Here is a 20,717-nt window from a genome sequence, read left to right as displayed (position 1 = left end):
ATGGCCCACTGGACTTTGTGGTATATAGAACATAATCTTTATAGTTTCAGTCCTAGCTTTGTGATAATAACAACATAATAAGAGTAGCTAATATACTGGATTTTTATTATGTATCAAGCGCATATGCCTCATTTCATGACTTGTGTTACTAGAGAGGTCTAGCACTTAACACATGGTCTCATTTTATTATTATAGTTCAGATGGGGAAGGCAGGGCTGGTGTTTCCCCATCATGGAAAAGTCTTGTTCAAAACCCAGTAGCTACACTGGGGAGCTGGACTAAAACCCAGATTTCTTGGCTTTTCTCGCCCTGCCACTGTTAGCTTAATCATATCAAACTCTGAGTGTTTATCAGCTGGTAGGACAGTTGCATTGTGGGATGCCCAAATGAATGTCACATCTGAATTTTCTTTGTTGACTGTAGCTTGATATGACTGGACACCGCCTGAGGCTTACCAGTTTTTCTGTTATCATGTCTTATTAACCTACCTTTTCTCCACATTTCCCAAGAAGGGATTTCCTTTGGTACGTGAAGTAGTACTGGTCTGATCATTGGCTCTTAACTTTGTTCCTTTATCAGAAAGTGTTTTCTCTCACCTGCAAGTTCAGTAAACACAGTTAGCCAGTAATTTGGCTTTGGAAAGGAATAGTAGGGCCTGAAAGAAACAATACCCTTTGGGAAAGAAACCAGATATTGGATACTGCAAATTTCTCTTCCAGGTTTACTAGAGCAACCTTCCTGAGGCCTTTCTTATTTTTTTGGAATAAATCACTCAAAATAGCTCGGTGGCCACCAGTTAGCCCCTGTTTTTTATATTGCACACCTGAGACTGGACAGTAAGACAAGGCAGAGTTGTAAGTTTGCACCCAATGCCAGCTTACACATGTTCTTACATTTCTGGCTTGGGTTTTAAATGATCTTTGCCTCTTTTTTCTCACCTTCCTTCACTTTTTTGTCATCTCAATTAAGGAAATATTAATTGAACACATAGGTGCCAGGTACTGTCCTTGGTGTTGCTAGGGATAGAGATGAAGGGTCTAATCACAGTCTTTTCCTCGAAGGAGTTCAAGTAGCTTTGAACCAGCCCTGTTTGACTTGAGCATTGCTCCTCTCTTGGAGCATAGAAGGAAATGTTGACAAGACAGATTGCTGTTGTCGTAGTTTGTTTTGAGTAACTTGTATTAACTTTGGTAGGCAGTAGGTAGCTGTTGAAGGTGTTTGAGCAAGGGAAACAACTGGTTTAAAGCTGTTCTATGGGAAGATTAATCTGTTAGTGGTACATAGGGTGGATTAGAACACAGGTATGGTGGTGATCTCTTACTTTGTCGAACATTTGATAGTTTACAAAGCAGCTCCACATCTATGACCTCATTTGCATGGATGCAAATTGAAGCTCAGAGAGGATTAGTGATGGCTGGCATGTGTAGTGAGGACTTGAAGAAGGGGGTTGGAAGAAAGGGGTTGGTGCTGGGGATGGAAGGTGGGACCAGTGTAAATGGCATTTTGGAGACCAAATCTGTAAAGCTGGGGATCTAAGATGTTAATTATGAGGGAGAAAAGGAGTCAGTTAATACTGAGATTTTAAGGTTAGGCTTCTGGTAAGGGTATTGCCATTCACAAAAATAGGGACATCCGCAGGGAATATGGCAGGTTTGTTTTTGAGTATTAGACTGAGGGGCAGGTGAATATTCTAGGTGGCACTATCAGTTGGCCAGTTTGAAAACTGGCTCTAAAATTGGGGGCTAAGTGTTTTAGATAGTTAGAAGGTCATTGGTGATGTCAGAAAGTAATTTCAAGAGAGTGGCAGAGGAGGAAGCCACATCACGAAGATAAAGAATCTGTGGGTGCTGAGGTGTAACTGCAGGAGGTGGAAGGGTATATGGGGGAGCAGTGGGAAGTGTTGGGGTGGTGGTGATCTTGTGCTCTTAGGTACAGAGAGAAGGAAAACAGAGCGAGCCAAGCTGCCAGAGGATTTTGGTGGACAGGGCCTGACTTTGAGGAGCTTCCAACAGAAGACCTCTTTGTAAGGGATTAGGTAAAGTCCCTGTCGAGTGAGAAGGAAGAGAAGGATTGGTGTGAAAAGAAAGCAGAGGTTGGGAGAGTAGATGTCAGAAGTGTTGACGGAAGTCAAGAAAAGGTGAACCAAAGAGGAGGCCCAACATTGTGAATTTTCAGTGGCTCCAGTCAGCATAGTTTTGTGGCTTTCTAGTGTTGTTTTTTGATGGCTTTCCATTTCTGTTGCTTATAACAAAATACTTGGAACTGAGTAATTTGTAAGAAAACAAAATTTATTGCTTACAGTTTCGGAGCCTGGGAAGTCTAAAGTCCAGGGAACACGTCTGGTGAGAGTCTTCTTTGGTGGTGGCTTCACAGCAATGCAGGGGTCTCACATGACAGAAAATGGTGGAGGGGAGGGGAGGGGTGGGGAGGGGAGGGGATGGGAGGGGTGGGGAGGGGAGTGGAGGGGGGAGAGAGAGAGAGAGAGAGAGAGAGGGAGAGAGGGAGAGAGGGAGAGAGAGAGAGAAACTCTCACATGCTCTCCTTTTAAAGCCATCAGAACCATGCCCATGACAGCATGCATGGTCCTCACAATCTAATCACCTCTTCAGGGCCCCACCTTTCAGTTACCATAATAGGATTTGCCACTGTCAACAGTTACAGTGGGAATTAAGCTTCTAATATATGAACTTTGGGGGACATAATTCAGTCAGTCCATAGCATTCCGCCCCTGGCCCCCAAAGTTCATGTCCTTCTTGCAGGTAAATACATTCATTTCATCCACAAAGTCTTAACTTGTTTCAACTCAAAAGTCCCATCTGTGAAATCAAAACAAGTTATCTACTTCCAAGATATAAACATAGGGTACATATTCCCATTCCAAAAGGGAGAAATAGGCCAAAAGAAAGGGGTAACAGGTCCTAAACAAGTCTGAAACCCAGCAGGGCAGGCGTTAAATCTCAAAGCTGGTGAATCATGTACCTTGTTGTATGTCTTTTGCAAACTGGTGTGGGGGTTGGGTCCCCAAGTCCAGTGACAACTCCGCTCTTATGGCTTTCCTGGTCTCAGGCCACACTTTAGCTCTCCCAGGCTAGTGTTCCATTCTGTGGTAGCTCCACAGATCTGGGGTCTCAGTGGTGGTCCTACTTCCACAGCTCCACTAGGCATGTTGGGGTTTTTCTGCTGCAACTCTGACCCCACATTTCTGCTCAGCATTGCTCTAGTGAATTCTGTCTGCAGTGAATCCACTCCTGCGACAGTTATCTTCCTGGGACCGCAGGCTTTCTATACATCCTTTGAAATTGGGGAGAAGGCTCCCAACCCTTCAGAGCTCTGCCATTCTGTGAGCCTGCAGTCCTAACACTGGGTGGATGTTGCCAGGGCTTCCAGCTTGTATTTTCCAAAGCTGTGGGTCCAGCTGCACCTGAGGCCAGTTTAGCCATGGTTGGAACAGCTGAAGCAGCTGGGGTGCTGGTGTGGAGAGCAGCATCCTGAGGTGGCCCTGGGCAGCAAGCCTGTGGACGGGGCCTTGGGCATGTTCCCCAAGACCATTCTTTCTCCCTAGGCCTCTGGGCCTGTAATGGAATGGTTGGCCCCAGAGGCTTCTGCAATACCTTTAGGGCCTTTCCGCCTTCTTTTGATAATCCCTTTCTTTTGTACTAGTCTTCTTAGCACCATTGCATTGTTCTCCTGAAAAAGCTCTCTGCTTCCCTACCGCATGGCCAGGCTGCAAATTTTCCAAATCTTTACACTCTGCTTTCCTTTTAAATTCTGGCTTTATGTCATGCCTTTGCCACCGTAACTCAGCATAGGCTGTTACAAGTAGACATGCAGCTTTCTGAATATTTTGCTGCTTAGAAATTTCTTCCGCCAAATACGCTGGGTCAGCTCCTTTAAGTTCCACATTGCATAATACTTTTGGGCATAAACAGGATGCAGCCAAATTCCTTGTCAGGGTGATCTTTGTCCGAGTTTCCAGTAAGTCCCTTCTTATTTACATTAGAGATCTTCTCAGAATGGCCTTCACTGACCATATTTCTATCAGCATTCTGCTCACCACCATTTAACCAGTCTTTAAGAAGTTCTAAACTTTCCCTGGTTTTCTTGTCTTCTAAACTCCCACCAGCAGCTTGGCTTTTTCTAGCCTGCTCCTTCAAATTCTTCTAGCCTTTCCTCAACACCCAGTTCCAAAGCTGCTTCCACATTTTCAAGTATTTGTTATAAGCAACACCTCACCGCTCCGGTGCCAATTTTCTGTATTAGTCCATTTCTTTTGCTTGTAACAAAATACTTGGAACTGGATAATTTCTAAGAAGAAGAAATTTATTGCTTATAGTTTCAGAGGCTGCAAAGTCCAAAGTCCAGGGAACAAATCTGGTGAGGATCTTCTTTGGTGGTGGCTTTACAGCAATGCAGGGGTCTCACATGACAGAAAATGGTGGAGCAGAAAGAGAGAGACTCACATGCTCTCCTTTTAAAGCCCACAGAACCACACCCGTGACCACCATTATTAATCCATTCACTACTGCATGGTCCTACAATCTAATCACCTCTTCAAGGCCCTACCTTTCAACTATCATAATAGCACTTCCCACTCTTAACAGTTATAATGGGAATTAAACTTCTAATATATGAAGTTTGCGAAACACAATTCAGTCAATCCACAGGACAATATTTCTTAGAAACCAGAAAGTAGGGTTGGAAGAAGTAGGCATTGGGCCCTTTTCAAGGCTGAGATTAGAAGTCAAGGAGCGTGGAGAGTATTGAGAAGTTTGAGGGTGGTGGCCAGTTATTATTTCATAGATGGAGCAGAGGGGAGTAAAACTCTGTTTGCAGGCTATTAGTTCTGGCAACAGGTGGGGGAGATGGTCAAAGCTAACAGTTAATTTTTTTAATTTAGTTTTTGGGCAGCTAGCCAGTAAGGGGAGTCGAACCCTTGACCAAAGCTAACACTTTAAATGGCAGTTTGGAATTATTGATGGTTTTCAGTTATCCACACTAAATCTCCCTATTAAAGGAGCATCTGCACAGAATTAATGAGGAAAGAGAGTGCTGAGGACTTTGCGCTGTAGCCTGGCCGAGCCTTGTGTCACTTGGCTCCTTGCTGCCTGTTTTCCTCATCTCTGAAACAGGGATATTGGTTTGGTGCTTCCCCAGTGATTTTGTGCTGTGTACAATCTTTGATTGTATTAGGCATTGTTATGACTTAATGACAACATTTCTGGGCAGAGTTTTTCTAATGCTGTAGAGTTATGAGTACATCTTTTATGACCTGCAGCCACTCCCTGTTGTGAATAATTGTAAATTACTCTCCACTTCCCCCTTACACATCTTTTTTCACCTTTCCTTCTTTGAAGTCAGATTTTCACTTTCTTTAAAGCAGGTGTGAAGAAAACCCTGCAGGATGAGCTTGAAGCCATTCTGCAGAAGAGGATTATGGTGCTAGATGGAGGGATGGGGACCATGATCCAGCGGTACAAGCTAAATGAAGAATGCTTCCGAGGTCAAGAATTTAAAGATCATGCCAGGCCATTGAAAGGCAACAATGACATTTTAAGTATAACTCAGCCCGATGTCATTTATCAAATCCATAAGGTAGAGTATTCCCAGCTTCTTATATATATTCATTCTGTTATTCTACAAGCTGTTTTATGTACCAAGGGCAGACTCCTGTCCCAGCAGCTCTGGAGAATCCAGAAGAAAGAGGTGATTTATTCAGAAGGCAGGTATTGGACACCACATAAAAGTCATGTGCTGTGTTGGGCACTTAGGATAAGAAGATGAGGAAAGGGAGTTTTCTGCCCTTGAGGCATATAAGCTGCAGTAAAAAACCATAAGATTCTGGACAAATTAAGGTTTTCACACTTACTATCTTATGTTAAGTTACTATAATAGCCCTGATGAAGAAATCCTAAAAGGTGGTGTCTTAGTTGGGCTGCTGTAACACATTACCATAGACTGGGTGGCTTAAACAAACACATTCATTTCCCACAGTTCTGGAGGCTGGGTGTCCATGATCAAGGTACCAGCAGACCCTATGTCTGGTGATTGCCGTCTTATTGTATCCTCACATGGTTGAGAGCAGAGGGAGAAGGCGAGCTCTCATTTTCTTCTTCTAAGGGTACTGCTATGGTTAAATGTTTGTGTCCCCCCAAGATTCATATGTTAAATCTTAATGCACAATGTTAGGATATTAGGAGGTGCCCTTATTGGAAAAAAAAGAGTCCCAAGGGAACTCACCCACCCCTTCCACTATGTGCGGACACACTGAAAAGATGCTCTCTGTGAACCAGGAAGTAGGCACTCACCTATTATAAAATTCCAGGATAGAACTACCATTCACGTATTTTAATTTATATTTTAGTCTAGTTTTCTATACTTAGATTTTTCAAAATTAAATTGGGATTATATTGCTTCATACTGTTATATAATTTGCACTTTTTACTTAAGTACCATGAGCATTAAATATTCTGAAACATAGTTTTAATGACTTCATAATAACCTATTCTTGTATATATCAATAACTAATTCCCTTATTCCTAGATGTTGTTTTCAATTTTTCTTACTTTTTAAAAAAATTAATTAATTTGTTCTTATAAAACAAATCTCATTGGTAAGAATGAATTCCCATTTGACCACTACTCCAAATTGCTATTTTGTTTCCAGAGATAACCACTTATACTAGTTGATGTGAGTCTTTCCAGATCCTTTTGTTACACATTGATATGTATGTATATGTGCATGTAAGTGTATATATATATACACACACACACAGTTTGTATATGTTTTAAATTTAATGGTGTCATGCTTTACATATCATTCCATTTTGTTTTTCTACCCAGTAATACTTAGGAAGATCTTTCCATTTCAGTATATGTAGATATACACAATATTTTTTAGCTATCACATAGCATGTAATGAAATGGATATTTATCATTTACTTAGCACGGATATTTAGGGTGTTTGTGATTTATTGTTATTATAAATGTGTATATTTTGGTTTTCATTTTCCAGCTCTTCTGAAAACATTGTTCAGCTTAGGAGGGGTTGGGTTTACTCACTATAGGAAAATGAAGGGGGTCCAGAAATCCCAAGGTCCTAGTCAAATTAGAGCTTGTGATGGTGTCCAAAGGGTAAAACCGGGAAGACAGGTTTCAAACAGGGAGGAGAGCAGGCACCAAAGCCCTCAAGTTTCCAGTAAGGGTGCAGATCTGGTTCAGAGGGACCAAGAGATGTGGGTTGAAAAAATTGTGGTCAGTATTTGAGATCTCAGAGACAGTGCAGTTCTCAGTGAGATCAGGTTGTGCTGAAGCAGGGAGAAGGTAAGGGAACAGAACTAATGTTTATTGAGTGCCCATGGTGTGCCAGACATATAATGTCTTGTTTTGTATTATCACAAAGCCATCCTGTGAAGTAGGTTTATGGTATATTCAAATGAGGATTTTTTTTTTTTTGCATAAGAACTTAGTATACACAGAATTGCTTGGGGTGCTATTAACAATGCAGATTTCAAAGTTTCCACACCAAAGAAGCTGATTCCTTAGATGGGGTGTTGACTTAGGAAACCTACGTTATTAACCAGCTCTCGGCTGCACTTAGAGAAACACCATTTAAGACCATCGACTTGCCTTTGTTTGATGTTGTGATCTTCTAGTCCCTGGAAATGAATGTCTTCTACTGTAAATTAATAAAAATGATTTTAGTTCATAAATCCTTAGGAGACAGAAAAATTTTTTTTCAAATGAGACTGAGACTCATTTTAAGGAACTTGGTTAAATTCTCATAACCTGAGCATATTAACTTGGTCTGAATTCAAGTTCTGTGCTTATTTATTTATACCATGTGCCTTTCTGTGAAATCCTCATACCTTTTTGTATCTCTATCCTCTAATGCAGTGCCTTACACTTAGTAAGTAGTCAAAAAGTGGCTGGTGGTAATGATGAAAGGACATGTTTATTGTTGGGGATGGGGACTCTCAAACTCATAAGAATTGACGTTATGATCTCTTTTTGCAGGACTACTTGCTGGCTGGAGCAGATATCATTGAAACAAATACTTTTAGCAGCACTAGTATTGCCCAAGCTGACTATGGCCTTGAACACTTGGTAAGAATTCCATTTTTCCTCATATCTAAGATTCTTTTTTTTTTAAATTATTTTTATTTTTTATTTTTATTTATTTTTATTTTTTTATTTTTTTATTTTTTTATTTTTTTTTTTAAATTTTATTTTGTCGATATACATTGTAGCTGATTATTGCTCCCCATCACCAAAACCTCCCTCCCTTCTCCCTCCCCCCCTCCCCCCCAACAATGACCTTTCTGTTTGCTTGTTGTATCAACTTCAAATAATTGTGGTTGTTATATCTTCTCCCCCCCCCCCCCGGTTTGTGTGTGTGTGTGTGTATGTGTGTGTGTGAATTTATATATTAATTTTTAGCTCCCTCCAATAAGTGAGAACATGTGGTATTTCTCTTTCTGTGCCTGACTTGTTTCACTTAATATAATTCTCTCAAGGTCCATCCATGTTGTTGCAAATGGCAGTATTTCATTCGTTTTTATAGCTGAGTAGTATTCCATTGTGTAGATGTACCATATTTTCAGTATCCACTCATCTGATGATGGGCATTTGGGCTGGTTCCAACTCTTGGCTATTGTAAAGAGTGCTGCGATGAACATTGGGGAACAGGTATACCTTCGACTTGATGATTTTCATTCCTCTGGGTATATTCCCAACAGTGGGATGGCTGGGTCGTATGGTAGATCTATTTGCAATTGTTTAAGGAACCTCCATACCATTTTCCATAGAGGCTGCACCATTTTGCAGTCCCACCAACAATGTATGAGAGTTCCTTTTTCTCCGCAGCCTCGCCAGCATTTATCGTTCATAGTCTTTTGGATTTTAGCCATCCTAACTGGGGTTAGATGGTATCTCAATGTGGTTTTGATTTGCATTTCCCGGATGCTGAGTGATGTTGAGCATTTTTTCATATGTCTGTTGGCCATTTGGATATCTTCCTTAGAGAAATGCCTACTTAGCTCTTTTGCCCATTTTTTAATTGGGTTGCTTGTTTTCTTCTTGTAAGGTTGTTTGAGTTCCTTATATATTCTGGATATTAATCCTTTGTCAGATGTATATTTTGCAAATATTTTCTCCCACTCTGTTGGTTGTCTTTTAACTCTTTTAATTGTTTCTTTTGCTGTGCAGAAGCTTTTTAGTTTGATATAATCCCATTTGTTTATTTTTCCTTTGGTTGCCCGTGCTTTTGGGGTCGTATTCATGAAGTCTGTGCCCAGTCCTATTTCCTGAAGTGTTTCTCCTATGTTTTCTTTAAGAAGTTTTATTGTCTCAGGGTGTATATTTAAATCCTTAATCCATTTTGAGTTGATTTTAGTATACGGTGAGAGGTATGGATCTAGTTTCATTCTCCTGCATATCGATATCCAGTTATCCCAGCACCACTTGCTGAAGAGGCAGTCCCTTCCCCAGTGAATAGGCTTGGTGCCTTTGTCAAAGATCAGATGGCAGTAAGTGTGTGGGTTGATTTCTGGATTCTCTATTCTATTCCATTGGTCAGTGTGTCTGTTTTTATGCCAGTACCATACTGTTTTGGTTATTATAGCTTTGTAGTATAGCTTAAAGTCAGGTAGTGTTATGCCTCCAGCTTTATTTTTTTTGCTGAGCATTGCTTTGGCTATTCGTGGTCTTTTATTGTTCCATATAAATGTCTGAATAGTTTTTTCCATTTCTGAGAAAAATGTCTTTGGAATTTTGATGGGGATTGCATTGAATTTGTATATCACTTTGGGTAGTATGGACATTTTCACTATGTTGATTCTTCCAATCCAAGAGCATAGAATATCTTTCCATCTTCTTGTATCCTCTCTAATTTCTCCCAGCAGTGGTTTGTAGTTCTCATTATAGAGATTTTTCACCTCCTTGGTTAACTCAATTCCTAAGTATTTTATTTTTTTGGTGGCTATTGTAATTGGGCAGGCTTTCTTGATTTCTCCTTCTGCATGTTCACTATTGGAGAAAAGAAATGCTACTGATTTTTGTGTGTTGATTTTGTATCCTGCTACTGTGCTGAAATCATTTATCAATTCCAACAGTTTTTTTGTAGAGGTTTTAGGCTGTTCGATATATAGGATCATGTCATCTGCAAACAGGGACAGTTTGACTTCATCTTTTCCAATCTGGATGCTCTTTATTTCCTTCTCTTCTCTGATTGCTCTGGCTAGTACTTCCAACACTATGTTGAATAGGAGTGGTGAGAGTGGGCATCCTTGTCTAAGATTCTTAATGAGCGTTTGCTGCACTGGGAGTTGCCAGTGAGAAAATCACCTGAAGCTGCAGAGTCAGAGTATTGCCTGTAGTATCTGTTGTTTGTGGTGAGATAGGGAAAATGGTCTGAATCTTTTCTGCTTATGCTCACAGCAGCCCTCTCATTTTCCAACTGCTTCTTTCACAGGCAAGTAATAATCAAATAAAAATGATTCTTATCATGCAGAGGCTGTTGATAAAGTCATAATCATTGGCTGTGTGTACCCAGTTTTGTGAGGCCATTTTTAAGTATTGGTGACAAATTTGATTTCTTCTGGTTTTTTAATTGTGGTAAAATACACATAACATAAAATTTACCATTTTAGCCATTTGTTTTCATTTTAGCCATTTTTAAGTGCACAGTTTAGTGGCATTAAGTACATTCACAGTGTTGTACAACCATCACCTCTGTCTTCAGAACTTTCTTATCTTTCCAAACTGAAACTCTGTACCCATTAAACAATGACTTCCTGTTCCCTGCCCCCTCCACCCCAGCCCTGGGCACACTCTTTTCTACTTTTTGTCTCTGTGAATTGCACTACTCCAGCTACCTCATATAAGTTGAATCGTACGGTATTTGTCCTTTTGTGACTGGCTTATTTCACTTGGCATAATGTTCTCATCCATGTTGTAGGATGTGTTAGAATTTCCTTGCTTTTTAAGGCTGAATAATATCTCATTGCATGTATGTGCCCATTTTGCTTTTTCATTCATCTGTTGATGGACATTAGGATTGCTTCTGCGTTTCTGCTATTGTGAATTTGCAGTGTTGCTGCTATGAACATGTGTGTGCAAATATCTGTTCGAGTCCTTGCTCTCCATTCTTTTCAGTATCTACCCAGAAGTGGAGTTGCTGGATCATATGGTAATTCTGTGTTTAATTTTTCTGAGGAACTGCCACACTGTCAGAGTGGCTGCACCATTTTACATTCCCACCAACCGTGCACAAGGGTTCTAGAATTTCCACATCCTCCCCAACCCTTGTTATGTTTTATTTTTTTGGTAGTAGCCATCCTAATGGGTGTAGGGTGGCAGATTTGCGTTTCTTTTAATGAACGCGATACTTCCATATTCAGATTTTGTAAAATGTTAACGATGGAAATACAAGATAGATGCTAAAATCCCTATTTCTGTGGGATTTTTCTAGATACATGCCTCTATTATTATGTAGATAGTCCTGAGTTTCTCTCATGATATTGGGGCTTTGTGAGATCAAGTGTCTTCTAGGTTATCAAGGGAAAATTAAATTGTGTTCCAGTTACTTTTGTATTATTTTAGAGCGGGTGTTGGTAAACTATTTCTGTAAAGGGCTGGATAGTAAAGATTTTACCTGTTGTTGGCTACAGTACAGTCTTCTTGCAACTACTCATCTCTGTCACTGTATGTAAAAGCAGCCACAGACAATGTGTAAATAAATATGCATGATTATATTCCAATAAAACTTTATTTACAAAAACAGGCAGTGGACTAGATTTGTCCTGTGAGCCATAGTTTGCCAATCCCTATTTATCTGATTTCTTAATTACTGGATGCGAGGATCCGAGACATCTAAGATGGGGATTTGGAGGGGATTTTGAAGACCACAGGTCCAAGACTTCCTAACCTGGTCTGTGGGAGGGCTTTTGGAGGGCCACGAACCTCCTTAAATTGTAGGCAACACTGTGTGTATATATGCATACTTGCTTTTTATTTTCTGGTGAGAGGGTTCATGGTCCTTTGTCAAATTCTCAAGGGGTTAGTAATCTACAAAAAGTTCAGAACCACTGATTTTAACCATTATACAGTGAAGGAAATCAAGGCCTGGGGAAGCTGCTATGGGAACTGCCTGGTCAGGCAATAACAGAACTAGTTCTTGAGCCCACGTTTCCTGCCTCTGAAGCCTATGCTTTTCCCATTATTATGCTTTTTCTAATTTCTCAGAATATTTAACTACATCAGCTTATTCTCTAGCATGGCAGATTTGCAGAGATTGCCCTTTTCACCACTCAGCTCATGGTTTGGGAGAACCTAGAAGCAGTTCCCCAAAACTCTTGCCTTTCTCTGCTGCCTTTGAAGGCCGGGCAGCTGATATGTCTTCTCAGCTAAGATTTCACTCAGACCTCAGATTGATTCGCTCTGCATTTCCTTATTGAATAAAACTGGGTATCAGATGGTCACGCATTCCTTACTTACCGTATGGAGAGAAAGGAGGACAAGCTAATGTTCGCTGTTGATGTACTAGGCCTACCGGATGAACAAGTGCTCTGCGGGAGTGGCCAGAAAAGCTGCCGAGGAGATAACTCTCCAGTCCGGTAAGGAACATTCTTCCTTTTTTGTGCACATGATTCCTTTGATTTTCTCAGCTATAACGGGCTCTCCTTAATGCAGTTTTTTCTTACATGACCTTTGGCCTATGAGCAACATTGTAGACACAGTATTTTACATGTTTGTAGGTTACTTTTTTGCAGTTTCATAAACAAGCATTCAACATCTCTGAGTACCCCTGTGGGCCTTGGACTCAGGGTTAACTCTTTTACGCTGCTGGTGGTTATAGTCTGACTTTGTAGGTAGGCCCATGACTCTCTTGTATATTTAGAGCTAAAGAGATTTTTTTCCCTTTGGAAGCACATCATCAGGTTATTAAAGTAACAACTGGCTGTTTTGATTATTTTGGTTATAGTTAGGATATTCGATCTCATCCTTTTAAGGCCACCCTCCTCCCTATGGTTGGCTTATTTAGGTAGAGAGATTGCCTTTTGAGTGTTTTCCATTACACTACTGCTGTCCTTGAAGGCTCCATGCAGCACACAGAAGAGTGTGGCATTAGATTCAGTCTTGCTGGGACTTGAAATTGACTCCTGAAATAGCTAACCTTCTGGCTGGCTGCCATCAGAACACTTGGGCACCAGCTGGTAGGAGGCTTTGAGGGAGGGAAAGGAATAGAAGATATATGTGGAGCCCCTTAAAATTTGGAAATGTGTAGTTATTGCCAACAGGAAGCATGTAAAGCAAAATTGTTAGGAAGTTACACATGGCATACTAATGAAGACCAAAGTAATTTACAGGAACTCTGTTTCTTAGAGATGTTTAAATCCATGGAAATGCATAGACTATTACCCCAGCAGAGTCGCAGTTCAGAAGATACTGAATCGGCTAAAGCAGGGAGAGATAAGGACATTTTTCTTATACCTGCATTATTGCTCAGCTTTAGGAAGATAAAGACTATTTGGGTCTGTAACCTTTTCAAAGGCTAGGTTATCAACTAGTCGATAGTCTTCTCCAGTTAAATTGTAAAGCATAGCCCAGGTAGCGGCTAAAGTCACCAGAGGTGATGAGGAACGTGACCCTTGGCTTCTGTTGTGATATGGAAATGAACACAACTTCCCGGGCCATTTTAGAAGCACCTAGACTCAGCCTTGAGGAGAGGTTATTCAAAAGTTATTCAGGTAAGATTTGATCTGCTTCATACTTAAATTTTGGGCTTTATAATTATTAATCCTGATTTAATATTTCCCCCCAGCAAAGGGCTTGCAATATGGTACTAGAGAGCATTTCGAGTTGAGTGCCACTGTGATGCACTCTTACAGAACCTATGTAAAATTCAGGACCTTCGTGGTTTCTTAAGAATAGGGAGAAAGATAATTTGTCCAAACATAGCTGTGGTGATAGAAAAGGATTACTTACTGAAATGCTTTGAGGTCAGATGTGTGGGAATTCAGTTTTTTGGATTAGCTTGGTGATAATACTAGAGTACTTCAGAAAGTTTGTGGAAAAATGGAATTGAAAGGTAATACAAATCTTTCCAGGAACTTTCTGAGGACCCTTTGTATTTGCATCTCTCCTATATTGCATAATTTCACCAGTGGGATCTAAGGCAGCTCCCATGATCAAACATTAGTAAAATCTGTGAGTCATCCCACTAAGTGAGATAAAGACTATGAAGATAGTCTATGAAGATAAAGACTAGTTCAGTAGAGGTCAAATTTTGTTGTCGAATGAATTCAAGAAAAATTTTGGACTTTAAGAGCTTTTTGGATTTCAGAGTTGTGGACAAAGGATTGTAGGCCCGTGTTCTAGGAAAAATCTTATAGCTTATTGATTCACAACAAAAAGGTTGAGCTGTTTAAAGATTTCACACTTGTTTTTCTTTTCTTAAAGGAATTAAGAGGTTTGTGGCGGGAGCTCTGGGTCCAACTAATAAGACACTCTCTGTGTCCCCGTCTGTGGAAAGACCAGAGTATAGGAACATCAGTGAGTATTTATCACACATAATCATTGACCCTGGGCACGTACCTCTATGCTTCAGTAATCTGTAAATCTGGAAAATGGGACCAAGAACAGAATCTACCACAGGGTTTCTATGATTTAATTCACGTAAACGGATTACAGTAGTGCCTGGAATATAGTAGACATCTAAATAAAAAGTTAGCTGCTACTCTTATCATCATCATCATCATCATCATCATCATCATCATCATCATTATTTGAGCTTGCTTTTAGATATACGTGGTATTGTGTTAATGCTTCTTTATCAGATGTGGAAGTAAAACAGTTGAAATAAAGCTTTGAACTGAGAAGTTGAGCAGATTTGGATACTCGGTCGTGGTCTATTGTAAGACAGCCCACTATATTCCTGTTTAATTTATCAAAAAGCAGTCCAAACTATCTAAAATACTAGCATTATAAACTAGTATATATAAACATACTTGTATTGAGATTTGACAAAAAATCCAGGATCTAGGTTAATTTATAAGCATCAAGACTATAAAAAACAAAAAGAAAATATCAGAGCTGAATAGTAATTATACCATGTGTGGTAATGGGTTTTGTGTAGATGACAAGTTCAGGCAAGTTTATAGGTTTTGGTTACAGAACTTTGCATGTTGTGATACCACACTTTTTCACCGGGAGTTGCTAAGCTTATGTGTGGTCAGTGCTCCCTTGTCTAGACATGACAGTGGGTCACTAACCTCTCCTTGCTCTTGTGCTATATAAGGTATCGAATACTTATACAGCAAGTATGAATTTGCTTTGTAAACTTCTCTGATGAATATCTGAGCATTTTTTCCTTTTTGGTTGGGAGATAAAATGGGGAGAGGGATGACCTCTCAGGTGGAAATAAAACAACCCAAGAGGTTTCTAACAGAAATTTTACCTAGGAGTGAACATTTTGGTCTGAGACTGAAATTGCCCATCAGGCAAGTTTCCTCTGTGACAGAGTTGGTGTAAAGGCCAGAGCAAAATCCACAGGTCTTTCGCCTTTTACCATAGAGAGAGAGACTTGGACTCAACCCGTGATGTATCCAAATCAGTGTAACACATTTCTCATAAGCATCTCTTGATTGATTAAAGTGATCTCTGGAAAGAATGATATGTTTTTTTTTGTTTGTCTTTTTCGTGACCAGTACTCAACCAGTGAGTGCATCGGCCATTCCTATATAGGATCCAAACCTGCGGCGGGAGCATTGCTGCGCTCCCAGCGCGGCACTCTGCTGAGTGCGCCACGGGCTCGGCCCAGAATGATATGTTTTAAGATGTTGAAAGCAAAATACATGATTCGAGAAATTCATACACCTTCCCATTCACTCCTCAGCTCAGGAAAGTGGAGATCATGTGGCACATGCTTATGAACAACTGTGTTCAGTTTACTTGTTTACCTTCTGTCACTGCCGCTTTTCTTTATTCGGTTTCTTATGAAAGGTAGTGCTGTCCTTAAACTACGCATTGTAAATCAGCCATAGTTCACAGGGGCCAGATCTGTATTCGGCGTATCCTGGGGCCATTCAGAGGATATCTCTGACTGATGTGTTGGGTGTGATTTATTTTTTGCAGCATTTGATGAGCTCGTCGAAGCATACCAAGAGCAAGCCAAAGGACTTCTGGATGGTGGGGTTGATATCTTACTCATTGAAACTATTTTTGATACTGCCAATGCGAAGGTGAGTTAAGAGAGAAGAAAGTGACAGGGCTGGTGTGGGGGCTTTAGTGAATCCACTAATGTAATGAGAAGGAAATAATAGCCATTATTAAAGTTAAATAAATGTTTTGTATTTGTACCATTTTATTCTTGGATGTTTTTAATTGAGTAGAATAAGAAGAATTTCAAAAGAGCTGTCTTTTTAGCTTTTAAAAAATGTTTTTTCTAATTATGAAAATATTTTCGTATGTAGCTACCGTATGTGCATATATGCACAAGTAACAGATACATGCTCATGGTTCTAAATTCAAAAGATACATAAATGTATGGAGTGAAAAGTAAATGTCTTTCCCTCTCCTAGTCCCTGAGTATCCAGCTCTCTTCCCAGAGACAACTGCTGTCACCAGTTTGGGGGTCCTGACAAGACTCTGCATAGATAGGAGCATGCATGCACATGTGTGTTTGTGTTCCTTATATTTGTACAAAGGTACAGGAGTGCACAGAGGGAAAAGTAAATATCCATATATATGTTTTGCACAGTGTATCTATAGGACACATTTCTATAAGCGAAATTGCTGAGTCAAAGGGTATGTGCATTATTAATTTTTATCTTTAGTGTCAAGTTATCCTCCTTTGAGGTTGTACTCATTTATACTCCCATCAGCAAGCAGTGTACAGTAGTGTTGGTTTCACTCTACTCTAACACCATATATTGTTATTGTTAAACTTTTGGACTTTTTCCAGTTTGACAGATGAAAATAGTACCTCCCTGTAATTTAAATTTGTATTTTTCTTACTATAAGTGAAATTGAGCTTCTTTCTTTAGTTTCAGAACCATTTATATTTCCTTTTCTACGATTTATGTCCTGTTCTCTTTTTTCTATTTGATTTTTTTTTTTTTTTTTATTGAGTTCTTTACTAAGGAAATCAGGCCCTTGTCAGTAAAGAGTAGCAAATACTGTGCTCCAGGTGGTTATTTGACTTTTGACTTTATTTGGTGGTGGTGATAGTGATATTGTTGCAGTCTTATTGGTTGTTTGTTTTAATGGTGTAGGAGAATTTTAATTTTGTGCAGTTAAGTTCACAGGTTCTGTTTTTGGGGGTGGGGAGAGGGGCTAATATTTATAGGAGCACTCTTCGTTCTAAGACAAGGAGAAAAAATGGTCTTTTTTCCCACTAGTACTTTATAGTTTCATCAAAAAACTATAAAGTTATTTAATTGTTGTGGAAATAAGATCACAGATTTGAAATTTTTGAACTTTTTTTTTTTATATTTCTAAATACTTATATGCAGGAAGAATGCAAAGAGACTCTACCAGCCAGAAGCTGGATGACTACCCTACCCTCACTCTAAACACATCACCTCTACTGGGTTCTCTTTTATACCTTTTTTCAGAAATTGTTTTCTGAATCTGAAGTACACAAATTATAATTTGAAAAACAATTCAGTTTTACAGTTTGAAAATAAGTGCAGTAGTAAACAAGATAAGGAATATGTCTGAAATGAAATTCAGTTATATATTTGAAAAGAGTCACAGTATTGCTTTGATTAGAAATAAGGGGGTATAACAATGGGAGATAAAGCATTAAGGATATATTTTGTTGAGTTTTTAAAGTTTTAGAATGTGCGATATACACTCTTGATGATGGAATGGTTTTCCTCATGATGCATCTGGAATTTATTTTGTAGTGGGAAATAGGGTAGAAATCAAACTACTTTTTTTTTCTCTAGGGTTACTTGGTTTTTCTAACACCATCTAATAAACATCCTATTATTTCTCAATGATAGGAATGTTGTAGAATATCACCCTTATTTCATGAATTCTGGAGTGCATTTGGGTCTCGTCTCTTCCGGGAATCTGTCTGCTGATGAGACACTATCTACTATTGACCATAGCATTAGAATATGTCTGAGTAACTGGTACGCCTAGTTCCTTTTCATTAATACCCATCCCCCCTTTTTCCCCAGAACTTTCCTGGCTATTCTTAATATGTTTGTTTCCCATAACAGCTTTAGGATCCATTTATATAGTTTTAAAAAAGGAAATTCTGATATTGTTGATTTAATAACTTTCCATAAAAAAAAAAACAAACAACCCACCATCACAGGGAAGATACACATGAATTACAGGTTGCATTCTGATTTCAGGAAATTAATTGTGAAAATGTACATATCTTAGAATCAAGAAATATAATGATAGAGAAGATTTGTTGCCTGGAACTTAAAACATGGACAGATCAGCACAGAGTAATGTGGGATTCACACCTTTTACAACCCAGTCTAAGCTCATGGTATTTTTTGCGATGACACACACTGTTGGTTCATATACCTACCATGTATATGAAAGGATGTTGAAGGCAGGGGCATTCTTACTCATTTTTAATTTTGATTGAGGGAAGGAAGAAGGAATAGCTCTTCAGCTTCTCCTCAGAGTTCATAGGTAAACTTTCAGCCAGTTTTTGTTGTGATTGTTTCAATATGTACAGTATTACACTGAGAAAGGGATGCTGGGGTTGCTTGCACATTACAGGGAAGACACTTTTCTTCTCCCTGGAGAGCTCGATGCGAATCTTATCTGAAGAGGCAGTTGGACTGACTGTGGACACAAGTCTTTCAGAAATAAAGATGTTCTTCCTTTTTTTCCTGACAGGCAGCCTTGTTTGCACTCCAAAATCTTTTTGAAGAGCAGTATGCTCCCCGGCCTATCTTCGTAAGTTCTCAGATGTCTGCGTGATAAATTTTGTCTGTTATTAATAACTGTCATTTCGAGTGTAGGTTTTTTCTCCCCTTGCATTGTAGAACTATTGATGATATCTTTTAGAAGTCACCTATTTTAACTTCCTCCGTGCATTTCTCTCCCACCACCACTGAAGATCAATAGCAGTCGTATCACTGGAGAGGTGATTGGTGGAAGGAAGATAGGCTATTGAAAAGAAGCCCAGCTATACTAGTTCCCTGAAGCCAAAGGCTTAAAGACTCCATCTCATTAGGGTCCAAGGAGGGATGGACTTGCCTGCTGACTGCTAAGTGTCTAACACTGAAGATACCAGACTGCCAATTTATTAGCTCAATAGATTGCTCAATGAGAATAGAATAGAATCAAAACAGTGGGTGTTAGATAACTCAGATGTTTAACAGTAGGAGGCCAGGATGACTGAGGTATCTTCGGGAAAGCTCCTCCATGCAACTGGATTTGTGAATTTAAAGCTGTTTTGGTCACTGCTTTTGCTTCTGTGCCTTTCCCTTTTCTCTGTTTCTATGGCCTGCTACCTCCTCCCCCAGTCACTTGGAACGTATCTGTTCTGACTTTTGTAAAAAGGGCTGCCTACCTGGTTGATCGTGCCAGTAAAAAAAAACTTGTTCATTTGATTTTGTCCTTGTGACTATATTCTTAACTTGACTTTACATTGTTAATTCAGATTTCAGGGACGATTGTTGATAAAAGTGGGCGGACTCTTTCTGGACAGACAGGAGAGGCATTTGTCATCAGTGTGTCTCATGCAGACCCACTCTGGTGAGTGATCGATCCATCTGTCCTTGACTTCCTTCCTTTTTGGGGGCGTCCTTTCTGATGGCTACAAAATGTGACCAGGGAGGGGATTGCTTCAATCAGTTTCCTCTGTACCAGTTCCATGACATGCTGGCTTTCCTTCAAGCACTTGCAGACTTTCCCTAAGTCCTTCGGAAGACCACTGCCTAAATGGTCCATTTGGAGGACTGGGAGAGTTCTCATATCTCTTGGGCCAGCCAAGTGGTTGCCTCTTGGTAGGCAGCTCCTTTGTAGTTAAGACCGTGGTTGGCTGGGTAACTCTTTAAAGCTATTATCAATCACTTACATTTTTAGGGCAAAACTTTGGAAATTTTAGGGCAGTGCCTCTCCCTATTTATGAAGCAACCAGAAGCAGTCTGGTTTGGAATGGTGGAATTTAAAGTTCAGGTTTTTATCTTTATAATTAACATGGCTTTTACAGTCTATTTTAAAATATTTTCCTAGTTTTATTTTTCATATCAAAATGTTTTAAATTGTATACTGTATTAGTCTGTTTTTGTTGCTTATAACAAAGTGCCTGGAACTGGGCAATTTATAAAGAAAACGGAATTTATTGCTTATAGTTTCAGAGGCTGGAAGTCAAAAGTCCATGGAACACATCTAGTGAGAGCCTTGTTGGTAGTGACAGTAACACAGGGGTCTCATGTGGCAGAATGGCAGAGCAGAGAGAGAGTGAGCGAGCTGACTCCTCATTCACTGTGCTTTTAAAGCCACCAGAACCATCCCATTATTCCAAGAATGGGTCAATCCATTCTGAGGGTGCAGTCCTCACAATCCAATCACTTCTTCAAGGCCCCACATTTCAATGACCATAATAGGATTTCCCACCCTCAACAGTTAACAGTGGGTTTAAGATTCAGTGAGTTTGGGGGGACATTCAATCTACAGCACATACCATAAGTGAAATGGAAGAGTATCCAAGAGCATATACTGGTTTTTGGTTGTTTTTTT

The 20,717-nt window shown here is 39.7% G+C and overlaps 1 protein-coding gene across 4 annotated transcripts in view; it reads left to right on the top strand.

Moving 5' to 3' along the window:
- MTR (5-methyltetrahydrofolate-homocysteine methyltransferase) overlaps positions 1-20,717 on the top strand; it is a 95,880-nt gene that overhangs the window by 3,767 nt on the left and 71,396 nt on the right. For 3 of the 4 annotated variants that reach the window (XM_063082706.1, XM_063082705.1, XM_063082703.1), the window contains exons 2-8: positions 5,378-5,592; positions 8,013-8,102; positions 12,541-12,610; positions 14,457-14,549; positions 16,131-16,237; positions 18,867-18,926; positions 19,636-19,730. In XM_063082706.1, coding sequence (XP_062938776.1) covers positions 5,378-5,592; positions 8,013-8,102; positions 12,541-12,610; positions 14,457-14,549; positions 16,131-16,237; positions 18,867-18,926; positions 19,636-19,730 — 730 coding nt within the window. The remainder of the gene's footprint in view (positions 1-5,377; positions 5,593-8,012; positions 8,103-12,540; positions 12,611-14,456; positions 14,550-16,130; positions 16,238-18,866; positions 18,927-19,635; positions 19,731-20,717) is intronic. The other variant, XM_063082704.1, reaches the window with a different exon arrangement.

This window comes from Cynocephalus volans, chromosome 18, assembly GCF_027409185.1.
Source record: "Cynocephalus volans isolate mCynVol1 chromosome 18, mCynVol1.pri, whole genome shotgun sequence".
Lineage (NCBI taxonomy): Eukaryota > Metazoa > Chordata > Mammalia > Dermoptera > Cynocephalidae > Cynocephalus > Cynocephalus volans.
The sequence above is the reverse complement of the archived record's forward strand: the minus strand, read 5'-3'. Positions and strand labels throughout refer to the sequence as shown.